At 35.0% G+C, this 14,746-nt stretch overlaps 1 protein-coding gene across 8 annotated transcripts in view; it reads right to left on the reverse strand.

Moving 5' to 3' along the window:
* ATM (Serine/Threonine-kinase ATM-like protein) overlaps positions 1 to 14,746 on the reverse strand; it is a 308,602-nt gene that overhangs the window by 207,095 nt on the left and 86,761 nt on the right. For all 8 annotated transcript variants that reach the window (XM_089999875.1, XM_089999874.1, XM_089999877.1 and 5 more), the window contains 3 exons: positions 8,087 to 8,305; positions 6,808 to 6,879; positions 6,563 to 6,632 (listed from right to left, as the gene is read on the reverse strand). In XM_089999875.1, coding sequence (XP_089856001.1) covers positions 6,563 to 6,632; positions 6,808 to 6,879; positions 8,087 to 8,305 — 361 coding nt within the window. The remainder of the gene's footprint in view (positions 1 to 6,562; positions 6,633 to 6,807; positions 6,880 to 8,086; positions 8,306 to 14,746) is intronic.

A 14,746-nucleotide genomic window follows, 5' to 3' on the forward strand; every position in this document is an offset into this window, starting at 1 on the left:
AGTTAACCCACACATAGTTTCCCTAGAGATCCAGGATGAAATTGGATTGGATCCTTATTTTAGGTTACATGTCCCACATAAGGTCTATTTGGTATATTATGTTGCATTTTGGGTTTGGTTTTTGTATTTTAATCCATTGTATTTTGAGGTTTGGGGCTTGCTGTCATGAAACACTAAAGAGAAAGGGTAATGTCACAAAGTGACTAACAAATGCACAAGCATACAAGCACAATAGCCACTAATGGGCAAAGCCACAACAAGCCACAAAGTGGCAAAGAACATTAAAAAAAAAGGAACTAAAAAATATAGGATCTTTACTCATGAAGAGCTTCAAAGAAGCATAAGAAATACATGGAGCTTTGCCCCTTATTTATACACAAATGGGACCCAAGGAGGGGCTCCCATAGAGTCGTTGGAGCCCCTCCAACGGTCATATTTATGACCGTTGGAGGGGTTCAACGACTCTATGTGGACCCTTCTCAATTAAATAAAAAAAGAAAAAGTAAAAAAAGAAAAGGACAAAAATAAAAGCATATTCAAAAAATGAATATGCATGTTTATAGGGAAATGATTATTTTACCCCTAGTGGGTATTACAAAAATAATATATATAGACATATATATTGAATATATATATATATATGTATATGTGTCTCAATCTATATATATGTAGATATATATAGGAAAGATGATCTAATTACATATGTATTGAATATGTATATATATATATGTATATGTGTCTCAATCTATATATATGTAGATATATATAGGAAAGATGATATAATTTAACACCCCCCCCCTCAAACACACTGTGAGATCACCGAGACTTTGCTAAGGAGAAAGTAGAAGCGAAGGCAAAGCTTTGGTGAAGAAGTCCGCTAGTTGATACTCAGAAGAAACATAGGGTAGTTGAATGGTACCCCGTAGGAATTCATCACGAACATAGTGGCAATCCATCTCTATGTGCTTTATTCGTTCATGAAATGTGTGGTTGCTAGCAATGTAAATAGCACTCTTGTTGTCGCAACACAACTTCGAAGAAGTGGAAAAGAGGACGCCTATATCTTTGAGTAAGCTTCTCAACCAGACAAGTTCAGTGGTAGTAATAGTCATCGCTTGATACTCAGCCTCCGTGGAAGAAAGAGAAACTTTTTGTTTCTTCTTACATCTCCAAGAAATTAGTGACTCTCCAATAAACACGCAATAACCTGTTGTAGAAATACAATCATCAGAGTTATCCCTCAATCAGAGTCAGTATAAGCAAGTAAATTAAGAGATGAAGAGGAGGATAAGAATAATCCTTTTGTTATGGTGCCCTTCAAATATTTGATAATCATCATAGCTGCCGCCATGTGAATTGAAGTAGGAGTGGTCTGAAATTGACTTGCATTGTGAACAACATAAGTAATATCTGATGATAGATAAATAAGTTAGTGAATCAATCAACTGACGAAAAGGAGTGACATCTGTTAAAGGAGTTTCATCATTGGCTCTCATCTTGGCATTGATTACTTCTAGAGTCTCCACTTTCTTGTCGTCAGTTAACCCAAACTGAATAATAATGTCTGATGCAAGCTTCATCTGAGATAGACCATACTCCCTAGAAGAGTATGTAACTTCAATCCCTAAAAAATACCTTAGAAAACCAAGGTTAGACATATCAAAATTTTCTTTTATAATGTTTTTAATAAGCTCAATACACTTTTTATCATTACCAGTGATGATCATATCATTCATATATAACAATAATATTGTTAAGTGCTCTCCTGTAATCTTAACAAACAAAGCAGTATCAGTATAGCAGGAGGAAAAACCATTAGCAAAAACTATTTTGCTAAATAAATCATACCAAGCTTTTGGAGCTTGTTTGAGACCATAAAGAGCTTTGTTAAGTTTTAGAATATTCTATTTTCCTATCTCAAGACCCAACAGAGGATCCATAAAAACTTCTTCACAAAGATTTTCATTTAAAAATGCATTTTTAATATCAAGTTGATAAATAGGCCATTGTTTAATAGATGCTAAAGCGATCAAAGTTCGCACACTAGTTATCTTAGCTACTGGGGCAAAGGTTTCCTTATAATCAATCTCATATTCTTGAGTGTATCCTTTAGCAACTAACCTACCTTTGTATCTTTCTAAAGTTCCATCACTCTTAGTTAGGTTGGTTTTCTTCAACTTGATCTTCCAAGGAGAAATCTTGGGAGTATCTCCCAAAGGCATTTTGATGTTCATTTATCTCACGTCGGGTATACACATGAATATCATTAGGATCCTCATTTTGAGAACCATCAATAGTATATGACACATCATCATTATGATGTGAATTATCATTACAAGTATTGTCACAAATTAAATCATTTTGAGACTTAGTTCTAGGTACTAAGTCAAATAGGAACGAGTAATCAATGTCTTCTTTAGATATTTGAATTTCAAAACTATTTTGTTGTTCAAGAAAGGTTACATTTCTTGAGACAAAGTTTATTCTTCTGTATATCATAACACCTATAACCTTTTTTATTTTCACCATAGCCAATAAAAGCATATTCATGAGCTTTTGCTGACAATTTATTTGTCCTAGAAAAAGAACAAAGCATTTACAACAAAAAATTCTTAGTCCTATAATCTGGAGATATTTTAAATAAATTTTCAAAAGAGGAAACATTTTTTAAAGAAGAAGAAGGCACACGATTTATAAGATAAGTTGCGGTAACAATACCTTCAACCTAAAAACTTTTAGAAACATTTTTAGAATTAAGAAGAGTTCTTGTTGTTTCAATGAGATGCCAATGTTTCCTCTCGGCTAGACCATTTTGTCGAGGAGTTTTTAAACAAGATCTTTGATGTATAATGTCATTTAGTTTGAGATAGTTTTAAAATTCTTTTGACATGTATTCTCTTCCGGAATCGGATTTAAAAATAGCTATGTTGTTTTGAAAATTGATTTTGAATAAGAATATGAAATTCCTTAAATTTGAAAAAGACATCTAATTTGTTTTTAATAAAATACACTCATGTGTGTTTAGTAAAGTCATCAATAAAAAAACATAATATGAATGACCTCCTTTGAACATAACAAGTGTCGATCCCCATACATTGGAATGCACAAGTTCAAATGGTCTTTTTGAAACAAAGTTACTATGTGAATGCGGAAGCGAATGTATTTTTCAATCATTGCAAGTAAATGAGTTTTCATTACAAAAATTTTTCAAAAAAAAAAATACAACTTGAAAATACTAGGATGACCAAGCCTTTTGTGTCAAGTCTCAATATTTTTGGATTGAACATGATTACAGAAAGATTTGGATGACAAAGCCAAAAAGTCCATATAGTATAGATCTCCACTTCTATGGCCTTGCCCAATCCGCTTCCCAAACTGAAGATCCTGCACATAGCAACGGTAAGTAAAAAAGAGAAACTACATCTGAAATCGGTGTTTTGAAAGACCGAAAAAAGACTTAAATTGGGTTTTGGAATAATTTTTATTTTCGGAACATAAAATTCTTTGTTTTGACCATAAACTTTTCAAGATTTTCAATTTCTTCAACATCCAAAGATGTCCCATCAGCAGTAGAAACAAAAGATTTAAAAGTATTGAGACTTGGTTTTGATAAAAGAGATGCATTTAGAGTCATATGGAAAGAGGCACCCAAATCAAGAATCCAAGAGGACATACCTAGGATTGATGAGATTGCGGCACCAGAGGAGGGTGTGGAAGAATTGATCATCGAAAGAATGGGCATCTTAGAAATTCGGTTTTAGGGGACCACGAGGATACAAAAATTCTTTATGCTTTACTTATTACCCTTGAACCTGATATTGAGGTTCTTTCTCCTGGCTACGGTTTTAGGGAAAGTCTGCCACTTTACTTGGGGGTGGTGTGTAGACACAGCTGTTGTTGTTTTAGTATAACAAGAAAGTAGCACTATTGGATGTTGAGATCCTTAGTGTCCCGACATTAGATGTTGAGGTCTAATGTTTCGAAGATGATTCGGTCGAGAGCTAAGTTTAGAACCCAGTAAAAAAGTAAAAACTTGTGTGCTAAATTACCCTGAGAACCCTACTTGACCTCGGAAAATTGTACCCGTTTGGTGTATCCGCGGGCAACGGTAATTAAAAAGAACTTAAATTGTGTGTATTTAATAGGGACATGCATATGAAAGGAAAACTATAATGAACGATAATAATTTATTCATGCATTGCACTGAAGTCATGTATATTTTTGTTATGCATTAGATCATGCATGTTTACTTGTTCCCTTAATTGTTACATGTTGGTGAATGTTTAATAATCGTTTCTTATTGCATGAATGCTTAATTGAATTATGAATTTATCATAATGACATACCAATAAGTTATTGCATGAATCTTATTTGTATTCTTTATGTTCATTTATTTCATTAAAGGTACCTCAGAATTTCTTAGATTCTGACACCCTACTGTGGTTTTTCGCAGCTACAGGGGATTAGTGAAGCGACTAGCTTCTAGGAGAACTACGAGTGTCACACTTTTGCTAGACAGTTCACAGAGAGACAACGTGACTCAGTTTTCTTTTATTTACTTTTATGTCATTAAAATAACTCTGATATGTCTCTTGCAATTATTGTTAAATACTCTTTCTTTAATGATTAATAAATAATGGGTTGTTATAGTTTTGGGTGATAATTGTAAGATCCTTGATAGTGTGTTTGGCTATCTAATTGGGAGTGAAACTGTAAAGGCCCCGGGTCTCTGCGAATATTTTCGCAATTGATTTAAAAAAAATGTGCATTTTTAAGGGGTATGAGTTGGGGTCGTTATAGTGCTTGGCATCACAACTAATTTTTTTCTCATTATTGACCGATTTTAAACATATTTTAGAATGCTAAAACAATGTTTTTGAGTGATAAAATAACAAAACAATTTTAGTCAGGCCTTGGATTTGATTGTGGAAGCTTTACTAAATATAATACAAGGACCAAAGTAACTAAAATATAGCATTTTCTACAGCCCTTAGATTTATAAAAAGGTGGTTTAACTCATCAATATCAACAAAAAACATTTCTAGGGCCCTTAGATTTATAAAAAGGTGGTTTAACTAACTCATCAATATCAACAAAAAACATAATTGGTATTTTAGCATGCTAAAACAATGTTTTTGAGTGATAAAATAACAAAACAGTTTTAGTCAGGCCTTGGATTTGAGTGTGGAAGCTTTACTAAATATAATACAAGGACCAAAGTAACTAAAATATGGCGTTTTCTACGGCCCTTAGATTTATAAAAAGGTGGTTTAACTCATCAATATCAACAAAAAACATAACTGATCTCCCCCTCTGCATCTCTATGATAGCTTTATTCTAGGGTCATTTGACAACAGGTAAAGAGGATATTGCAGCCACAAACCTCACACAACTGAGAAAACATCTGTGCAGCCATCCTATTGAGAGTCTAAACGAGGGACCGGCTTATACTCATTGTCTTCCCTTCCTCCTTTCTCTTATGCACCTCTGTCAAACAAACTATTAACATCAAAGATCAATATGTTGAATTATATATATATATATATATGTGGCATGTGGAGATATGTGTATATACATTAATAGATTGTATTTTTTCTTTTCATTTTTCTTGTTATTCATTTTTTATACTTTTTATAGTTTGAAATGCTCAATATGGGCATTTCAGTCTTTTGGTCTTTAGCAGTTAGGCTAGCTAATGTCTAGTCAATATAGCCGCTAGCCATACCTAATGGGTACCCGTTAGACCTAGCTAATGGCTCTCTCTCTCGTGTATATATGTGTTTTCTCTCCGTCTAAGATATGCATCTCTTGAGCATTTTATCACTAATAAAATAATATTTTTATATTGTGCTTTGAGTGTGCCCTTAGTGGCTCGTGATCGTGTGCACCTTGTGCTCTTGTGTATGCCCTTAGTGGCTTTGAGACTTTGTATTCTTGGAGGCATCTCTTTACAATAAACCCACACTTATTTCACTATTGGTGATGTATGCTTGTAAGAGATTATTGACAGACTATCATCAATTGACTTTCAAAAGAATGGTCCTCTAACATCATGCCGAGTCACAAGCACATGTGGTCTTATATTTAAATTTGACTATATTTGTTTAATATGTTCACATTTTAGTAATAGTTTCAGAACGCATACCCAAGAAAGACTGCATGGACTCACCAGACAAGCCCCCAGAACACAGAATGAGAGGCATAGTTAGGCCACCACACAAACAGAAAAAACCAAGAGCAAATATCACAAAGAGCAACAGTGATATTTGTAGATGAAGGATAACTTGACAGAGTGCCTTGACATGTGTTGGAACACCCTACGAGCCAAAGACCGGTGAACAGAAGTGCGGAAGGAGTGTCATTATTAACCAAAAATGCAAATGATTGGCCACAAGGAGTGTCCAAGTAAAATCCAAATAAGGTTTTTCTCTCCCTTGCTAATGCATTTTAAGCAATAGGATGAGAAATTTTGGAGCTATGGATTTGATCAACACAATACCTCTATCTTAACACATCCATAATCAGAAAAAAAAAATCACCATCAAAGAAAAGAAACTCCTACAGTTTGATTTAGCCTCCAACTCTGACAACAATTGCCCAACATGATTCAGATTAACTCCTTTAGAATGAATCTGCAGCAAACAACATGATTTAATCAAAAGGCATCCAGAAGAAACAATAAATTGAAAGAAAAAGAAAGAACTGACAAAAGAAGGTGCAAACAATAATAGGCAGTCTGGGAAAAAATGACTTTTTCATGCAAAAGTATTGTCAACATTTTGAACAAGAAGCTAACTACAGTGTTACCTCCAGAAGTGACCTATCATATGAATCAAATGATAACAAAGAACGTTGGCCACTTTCTGTTGAAAGTATCCCCTGCATATTGCATTAAACAAAATCTCTAGTGTCAGCAACCAGCCAAGTGGACAAAAAAAAACAAATGGACCATTAGTTAGCAAAATATCATATAGCGAGAAACAAGGGTTGCACCATAGCAGCTAAACTAAGAACAGCAGAAATTACAAGATAAGAAACATAATAAGAAACGGATTATGGATTGCATGCTCGTTCCATTTATACTGCTTCTGTACATCCTATGCAACGCCAAGGATTGTACAAGTGTGACTGATGATATGCCAGCACAACTTTTCACATTTTTCCAATTTATTTGGTTTTGTTAATTTTAATATGTTGCTAGTTTCTCAGGCTTGTTTTGGCAATTAACGTAACCTCATCACACAATGGAGCATATTCTGCTGACTTCTGAACAATCTAATATGTAATTATATACTTATATATATCCTCTAAAGAGAATCAGCCGAGAGAGAGAGAGAGAGTCTTTTTTTTGTGAGAATGCGGCATAAACTAACATCCTTTTCTGCAGTAACACTGTTGTTTTCTTTCATGACACCAAGGCAAGGTGAGTCAATCAGAACATGCCCATGGGCATTTCTTAATGAAGATTTATTAGTCCTTCGGCCTTCCACAGTGAACATTTATTACTCCGTTATGAGTAAATAAAAAAAATGATTAACTTATAGAACCTATTTACATATAACCATAAACATTTCATTTAGTGCATTTAGCAAGTTTTTTGTTTCTATATTTGACACATTAATTATTCTGGATCCATCTTTGCATTCTTCAAGAGAAAGAACAGTCCCACATGCACGAAAATGATGCAATCGTCTATTCACCGCATCTCTTAGAATCGAAGGACAAAGTGACTGCCAGCAAAATATATTATCATACTAAAGAAACAGAAATCCGTTTGCCTTGACAAAGATGTCCAGCTATAATTGAAAGAAAATCTTGATGATCTTCATCTGTCATGATTTAATTCCCTCCCTAGCCCACTACTATTTGACTCCCAACAACATGATAATCTAAAATGTTACCAAAAGAACCTCCAGAAAATAACAAAAGGACCGAAATTAAGTTCAAAAACTGAAAACTTCAAGCCCCTTATAAAGCAACAGAAAATGCATCCTGTACAGATTTTTTCTCTGTAAGGGGTCAATCAAACAAACAAGATGATAAAGAATTCAAACATCTTAAGCAAAACCAAAAAACCATTTCTTACCTGCAGTGTCTGTGCTGCCATATCAACAGTAGTAACTGAAGCATCCAATAGATACTTCCTTAATAATGCAATAAGGGCAGTGAGCTGCTCATCTGAAACACCAATATCCGAAAAGAAAGCAAATGCGTTTGGACTGCAATCACGAGGCGTTTGGACATGAAGCTTGCTAGAACATCCAGGCAAACGGAAGACTGTACAGTAAGGATCCCTAACACCGACCTGCAAAATATTACTAAATGAATAAAACCTGATACACTTTTTCACATAATAATAATAATAACAATGATAATAATAATAAAAAAAAATTTGAATGAAAGAGAAATAATAATAAACATAATATAACCGAGTATGTATTTCAAAGTGAAACATTAAATTAATCAAAACAATTTATTTTATTATCTTGTCATTGCAAGAGGAAGCCAAAGCCCCATTTTAAGCGAATAGGGTTCATCTTATATCTTTGTTTCCACATTCAGAGAAATCAGATGAATGCATGGCAATGAGCTCCCCTCGCTCAATAATCAAACATCAAAATTATATAAGATACAGAAATCCACTAGTATATGTTAATATATTTAACAACACACTCACAAAGAATATGCATGACATCTGCAACTACCTCAAAACATTCACACACACTGTTAAATTGTATGTATATATATATATATATGTGTGTGTGTGTGTGTGTGTGTGTGTGTGCATATATGTATTTTATACATCTATATAAGTATATATATATATATGTACATATATATATATATGTATTTTTGTAAATCATTGTAGAATATTTTTTTATTTCTTTATTGGTTTGACCCGTCAACACATTGTTGACTGTGTTGACTAGCCGTTGGACTAGCTCTAATGGCTCATGTTTAATTACATGGTATCAGAGATTGGTGGTGCTCAAGCTCATTGGTGATTCACATCCAAGTGTTTGTGATCATGGTGCATTTGAAGATTCACATTCAAGTGCTTGTGTGATCCATTGTGGTGCTTTTTCTCTTTCTTTGTGCCAGAGTACTCGTGTTTTTCTTTTTCACTCTCTATATCTAGTTCTTTCTTTCTCTCTCTTTCTCTCTTTCTCTCTATCTCTCTCTTATCCCTTGTAAAAAATGGATGACAAAGATAATGGCACCATCACGCATATTAAACTCTATGATTCTAACTATGTAATATGGTCTTCAATTATGAAGCATCATATTTGGGACAAAGGGTTATGGGGACTAGTGGATGGATCCCATATGTAGCCTAAACTAGTTTTCACTAAGGTAGAGAATGAGAAAGAAGTACCACTTACGAAGGGTGAGAAAACTAAAGCTATAACTCAACAAGATGTATTCCCTTAAGGATATTACACATGTATGCAATTTGTAAGATAAATTTTGCACTATGACCCAAGGAAAAAAATATTAGAGAATATTATAACTAGTTTTCCGAACTTTGGGAAGAGTTGGCTCTTCTAGAACCAAGATGGAATTATCCCGAAATATAGAACTCCACCAAAAGCAAATGGATGTGGACATTTCTATCAACTCATTAACGGTTTGAGACCGGCATTTGAATCCGCCAAATCGCCCTCTATTGAAGACACTATAGAAGAGTTTAGTATAGAGGAGAACAGATTAAAGAAGTGTACTATTAAAAATGAAGATGACCCAGCCCTAGTTGTCTCTAGACCGGAAAACCATATACGTAATTACAAGTCACCCCATTATGAAAAACAAGGCAATGAGTATAATAAGAAGAAAATTATTTGTCATTATTGCCATGAATCAGGACATATCAAGCCCCAATGTTGCAAACTAAAAAAAACATATGAGAAGAAGGTTTTTTCGGTCGATCGTCCACAAGAGTCAAAGGGAGTGTCTCCATCTACTGGAGCCGTTGTTTCATCCTTCTCGGATCCTGGTAAATCCCCTTGGCTTCTTTACTAAGGTGCCTCGTTTCATATGATACCTATTAGTAGCATCTTATTTGAATGTCATAATAACTCAAGTATGTCTAATATGTTTATGGTTGATGGTACATCTCTTGAGGATAAAGGAATAGGGAATTTCGAAAGCTCTTTTCAAAACTCAAGGAAATTTGATAGTTCAAAAGTTAGATATATTCTTAAATTGAATTTAAAATTTTTGTTTGTTTCTCAAATTTTTTACCATGGATGTAATGTCTCCTCCTCTGATGGTGGTTGGGTGCAGATAGGCCATAGAGAAGGAAGCCTATATTACACGGATTTTTGAAAATGCCCAAGAATACCTTTTGTTGCAATGTTCAGAAAATAAATTTGGATTTAAGGTATAAAAAGCTTGGTCATCCTAGTATATCCAAAATTTAGTATTTTTCAAGTTTAGAAAAAAATTGTAAATCTGAAAATTTTACTTGTAAAGATTATATTCTTGAAAAAATGAAAAGATTATCATTTCAAGAAAGAACTTTTGTTGCTTCTAGACCTCTTGAGTTACTACATTCGGATGTGAGGGGCCCGCCACCTGTTGCTTTTAATGGTGGATATGCTTACTATGTAATTTTTGTTGATGATTTTTCTTATTTCAATCTTTCGTACTAATCAGGGGGAGAATTTTTATCAAAAAAACTTAAAGACTATTTAAATCTACATGGCATCACACACGAAAGATCTTATCGTCACACACCACAACAAAATGGTTTGGCCGAAAGAAAGCATACACATTATATAAACCTCTAGAACTTTACTTATAGCAAACTAAGTACCAAAACATTTTTAGGATGAGGTTGCTTTAACCAGAGTTACCGAAAGCGCCTATACAGTAGGAGAAGCGTGCTTCCCCGATACGCATTTCAGAAGCGCGAAACGTCGCACTTCCGAAACGCATATCGGGGAAGCGTCCCTTTTTTGGGAACCGTGTTTCCCTTTTATGGGAAAAGCGCTTCCCATTTATGGGAAAAGCGCTTCCCATTTATGGGAAGTGTGCTTCCCCATCGCTTCCCTCTTTTTTATTTATTATTTCTTCTTCTTCTTTTTTCGCTTCCCCCTCGCTTCCGGTTCGCTTCCTAGGTCGCTTTCGGTTCGCTTCCGAGACGGTTCGTGATTCGCTTCTAAGTTGTCCCACGCTTCCCACTTCCTAAAATTTTGAAAGTGTCTCCCTTCCCGCTCCTGTTTCCTCGACTGGCAACCATGGCTTTAACTGTTGTTCATTTCATCAACCGACTTTTCAAACTTGTTCCTGATTATGCTAGACTTAGAGTTTTTGGGTGCAAATATTTTGTTTCAAGAAATATATCCATCTTAGAAAAATAAAAATTCGTTGATTTCAAAAATTCTAAGAAAATAACGAGTATTCCTTTTTGTTGGATTTAATTTCAAAATATGATGATGATTGTGATTATGAATGTGATCTTGATGAAGATCATGAGTTTAGAAATGATACAGTGAATGAAGAACAACTCCATAATGATAGTGAAGAGCAATCCCACAAGGATAAAAACTATTTACAATATTATAGGTGCAAGGATCACAAACCTCTCTGTGCACTAGAAAGATATTTTGATATTGAAACCCAGTCTGAAGTTCAAACCAAAAGGTCTTCCAGAACTTCAAAACCACCTGAAAATTTTATCTGTTATGATTCCTTTTCACCTAAGCACCTATGTCACATGGGTGCGGGCGCGGGTGCGGGGATTCGGCACTTCCAAAAAACCCGACTGCGGGGGTGCAGCAGGGGCAAAAATGTAAAATATATATATACCATAGGTTCCCCCGGCGCGGGTCGGGTCCAGTTATCGACTCAGCCTGTTGTGTTCTGCTGACTGTCATGATTCAATCATGTCTGAAATTCCCTGGTCTTCACGAAAAAAAATATTAGCAAAGGTTTGATGTGGTTTGTTGGAGAGAGTCTTTACGAGGCCTACGGCTCCACTGCCACGCCACTGCCTAGGGTTCTTCAAATTTCATTTTATATACAGTTGCACACAGATGACCACTAAAAGAAATTTATTGGATTTGACATGTGGAAAAGAGAGGTCTACACAAGGCTACGACATCTCGTCAGGAGAAAAGTGAATACTAATAGCCACCAAGGCTACCACCATCATTAACATTTATTATGGAGAGAGAAAATCCTTGACGAAGAAGGATCTGGATCGTTGAAGCCTTGAAGGATAAAGACTTCAAAAGGCTCTTGAATTTTGGTTTTAATTTTTGAGGAAGATGGATCAACATTTCCAAGTTAACAGTGTGTTTTCCAACGTTGCGAATTAATTGTTTGGAGGCAGGAATAGCATGGGAATCTGGGATGCCAACAAAGCTCGTGAGATGTTGTGGACACAAGTGCCCCTTTATAAAACAAGAGCAGCATCAAGCAGCTGTCAGCAGATTTTTCTTTTTTAAATTCCACAGCCCATTTCGTAGGGCAAATTTTTTTTTTTTAAAAAATCCAAAAAATGGACCGAAATGACCCTGGGTGCGGTCAACGCACCCAGGATCGATTTGAACGCACCCGGTGCCGCACCCGAACCCGTGTCGAGTCGCGTTGACGCGGGTGCGGCACCCTGCTAGCCGAATCCCTGTGACATAGCTAAGCACAAAGCTTACATTGCATTAATTCAATATGAACCCTCAACCTATGCGCAATCCAAAGAACATTATGAGTGGGTAAAAGCCATGAGTATCGAACTAGAATCCTTAGAAAAGACCAAGACCTGGACTATTCAAAACATCCTACATGGAAAGAAACCCATAGGATGTAGATGAGTATATAAGGTGAAAATCAATAGTGATGGAACTCTTGAAAGATACAAAGTCAGATTAGTTATCAAGGGATATTTTCAGCAATATGGCATAGACTATGAAGAAACGTTTGCCTCAGTTGCTAAAATAACCATTGGTCGGACTTTAGTAGCATTAGCATCTGTTAAAAAATGGCCTATATACCAAATGGATGTCAAAAATGCATTTCTTAATGGAAACGTAGTTGAAAAAGTTTATATGGATGCTCCACCTGTTGTCACTATTCCTAAGGAAAAAACTCTTCATTTGGATAAAGCTCTCTATGGTCTTAAACAAACACCAAAAGCTTGGTATGAGAGGTTTAGTCGAGTTATACTTGATATTGGATTTCAATCTTGTTTGAGTGACACAGTGTTTTTTGTTAAGACTTTGAATGCATGTATTGTTATTCTTCTCCTTTATATGAACGACATGATCATCACTAGAGGAAACAAACAAGTAGTCGAAAATATTAAAAAACTCCTCAAAAATAATTTTGAAATGATTGATTTGGGTTTTTTTAAATATTTCTTAGGGATTGAAGTTGCTTACTCTCCTAGAAGTAATTTATTGTCTCGGTCTAAATTTGCTCTTGATGTTGTTTCCAGGTCTGAAATACCCCTTACAAACAGTTCATCGAAGCTTTTTCTTACCTTTCAATTACTAGACTTGATATAGCACATGTTATACACACAGGTAGTCAATTTCAGCATGCTCCTACATATGTTCACATGGAAGTTATTTTATATATTATTAGATAATAATAAGTCTTTTATTTATCAAGATCTTTTTTTGTATGCTTCATCTACTTTAGATTTAATTGCTTAAATTGATTATGGATGTGGAGGTGATCCCAATAACATACACTTAACCACGGGTTTTTGTGTCTTTTTAGGTGAATATATGATTTCATGGCAATGCAAGATGCAGCAGGTCTTTTTTTTTTTACTGAAGTTGAATACCGAGACATAGCCACAACAACGATAGAAGTAGTCTGGCTCAAAAGACTGTTGGCTGATATGGGAGTTCAAGTAACAGCATCCTCACAAATGTGTTGTAACAAAAGTTTCAACTGCATTGCCAGCAACTGAACCTTTCACGAGCACACAAAACATATTGAGATGGATTGTCACTATCTACAAAAGGAGTCTCTACAATGCACTATCGATCTACCCTACGTCACATCAGAGTACCAGTTGGCAAATTTCTTCATCAAACCTCTTGTCATTCCTAGATTTCACTCTCTTAGGCAAACTTTTGATTATTCTACTGTAAGTTTGAGGGGGAGTGTTAAATTGTATATATATAATATATATATAACAATATATGCATATATGTGTGTATTTTTATAAATCATTATAGAATAATTTAAATTTTCATTTCTTTATTTTTTGACCAATCAACACATTGTTGACTATGTTGACTAGCCTTTGGGGCTAGTCCAACGGCTACAAATGTAGTCGTTGGACTAGCTCGAATGACTCTATGGGCCTTATTGATTGTATATAAAAGGGGGTAAACCCCCTCACTTAATGTATGCTTTCTTGCATACTTGTGAGCCTTAATAAAAACATATTTTTTATATTTGTGAGTCTTATTGTCTCTGCCGATTGTGGGGTTTTGTGAGTGTGGTCTTTGTGGCCACTTTTGTGTATGTGTTCGCTTTGAGATTTGGTGGATATTTGTTCGCAAGTGAAGGCTTTTGTTTAATTACACACACCATGCAAACACACTCTACCATACCCGCACACATGCACATGTGGAGAAATGTGCAATACTTGTATCACCATTGTTGTACAATATTTTACTGTTTTGTATGCAAGGGCATTTCTGTACATAAAATTTTGTAGGGTAATAAAGTCAGTTATAAAGTCATTTTGGTCCATTTTCAGAATCTTCTAGAGAGAGGGTTGAGC

Source organism: Nuphar pumila, chromosome 3, assembly GCF_984573655.1.
Source record: "Nuphar pumila chromosome 3, dmNupPumi1.hap1.1, whole genome shotgun sequence".
Classification (NCBI taxonomy): domain Eukaryota; kingdom Viridiplantae; phylum Streptophyta; class Magnoliopsida; order Nymphaeales; family Nymphaeaceae; genus Nuphar; species Nuphar pumila.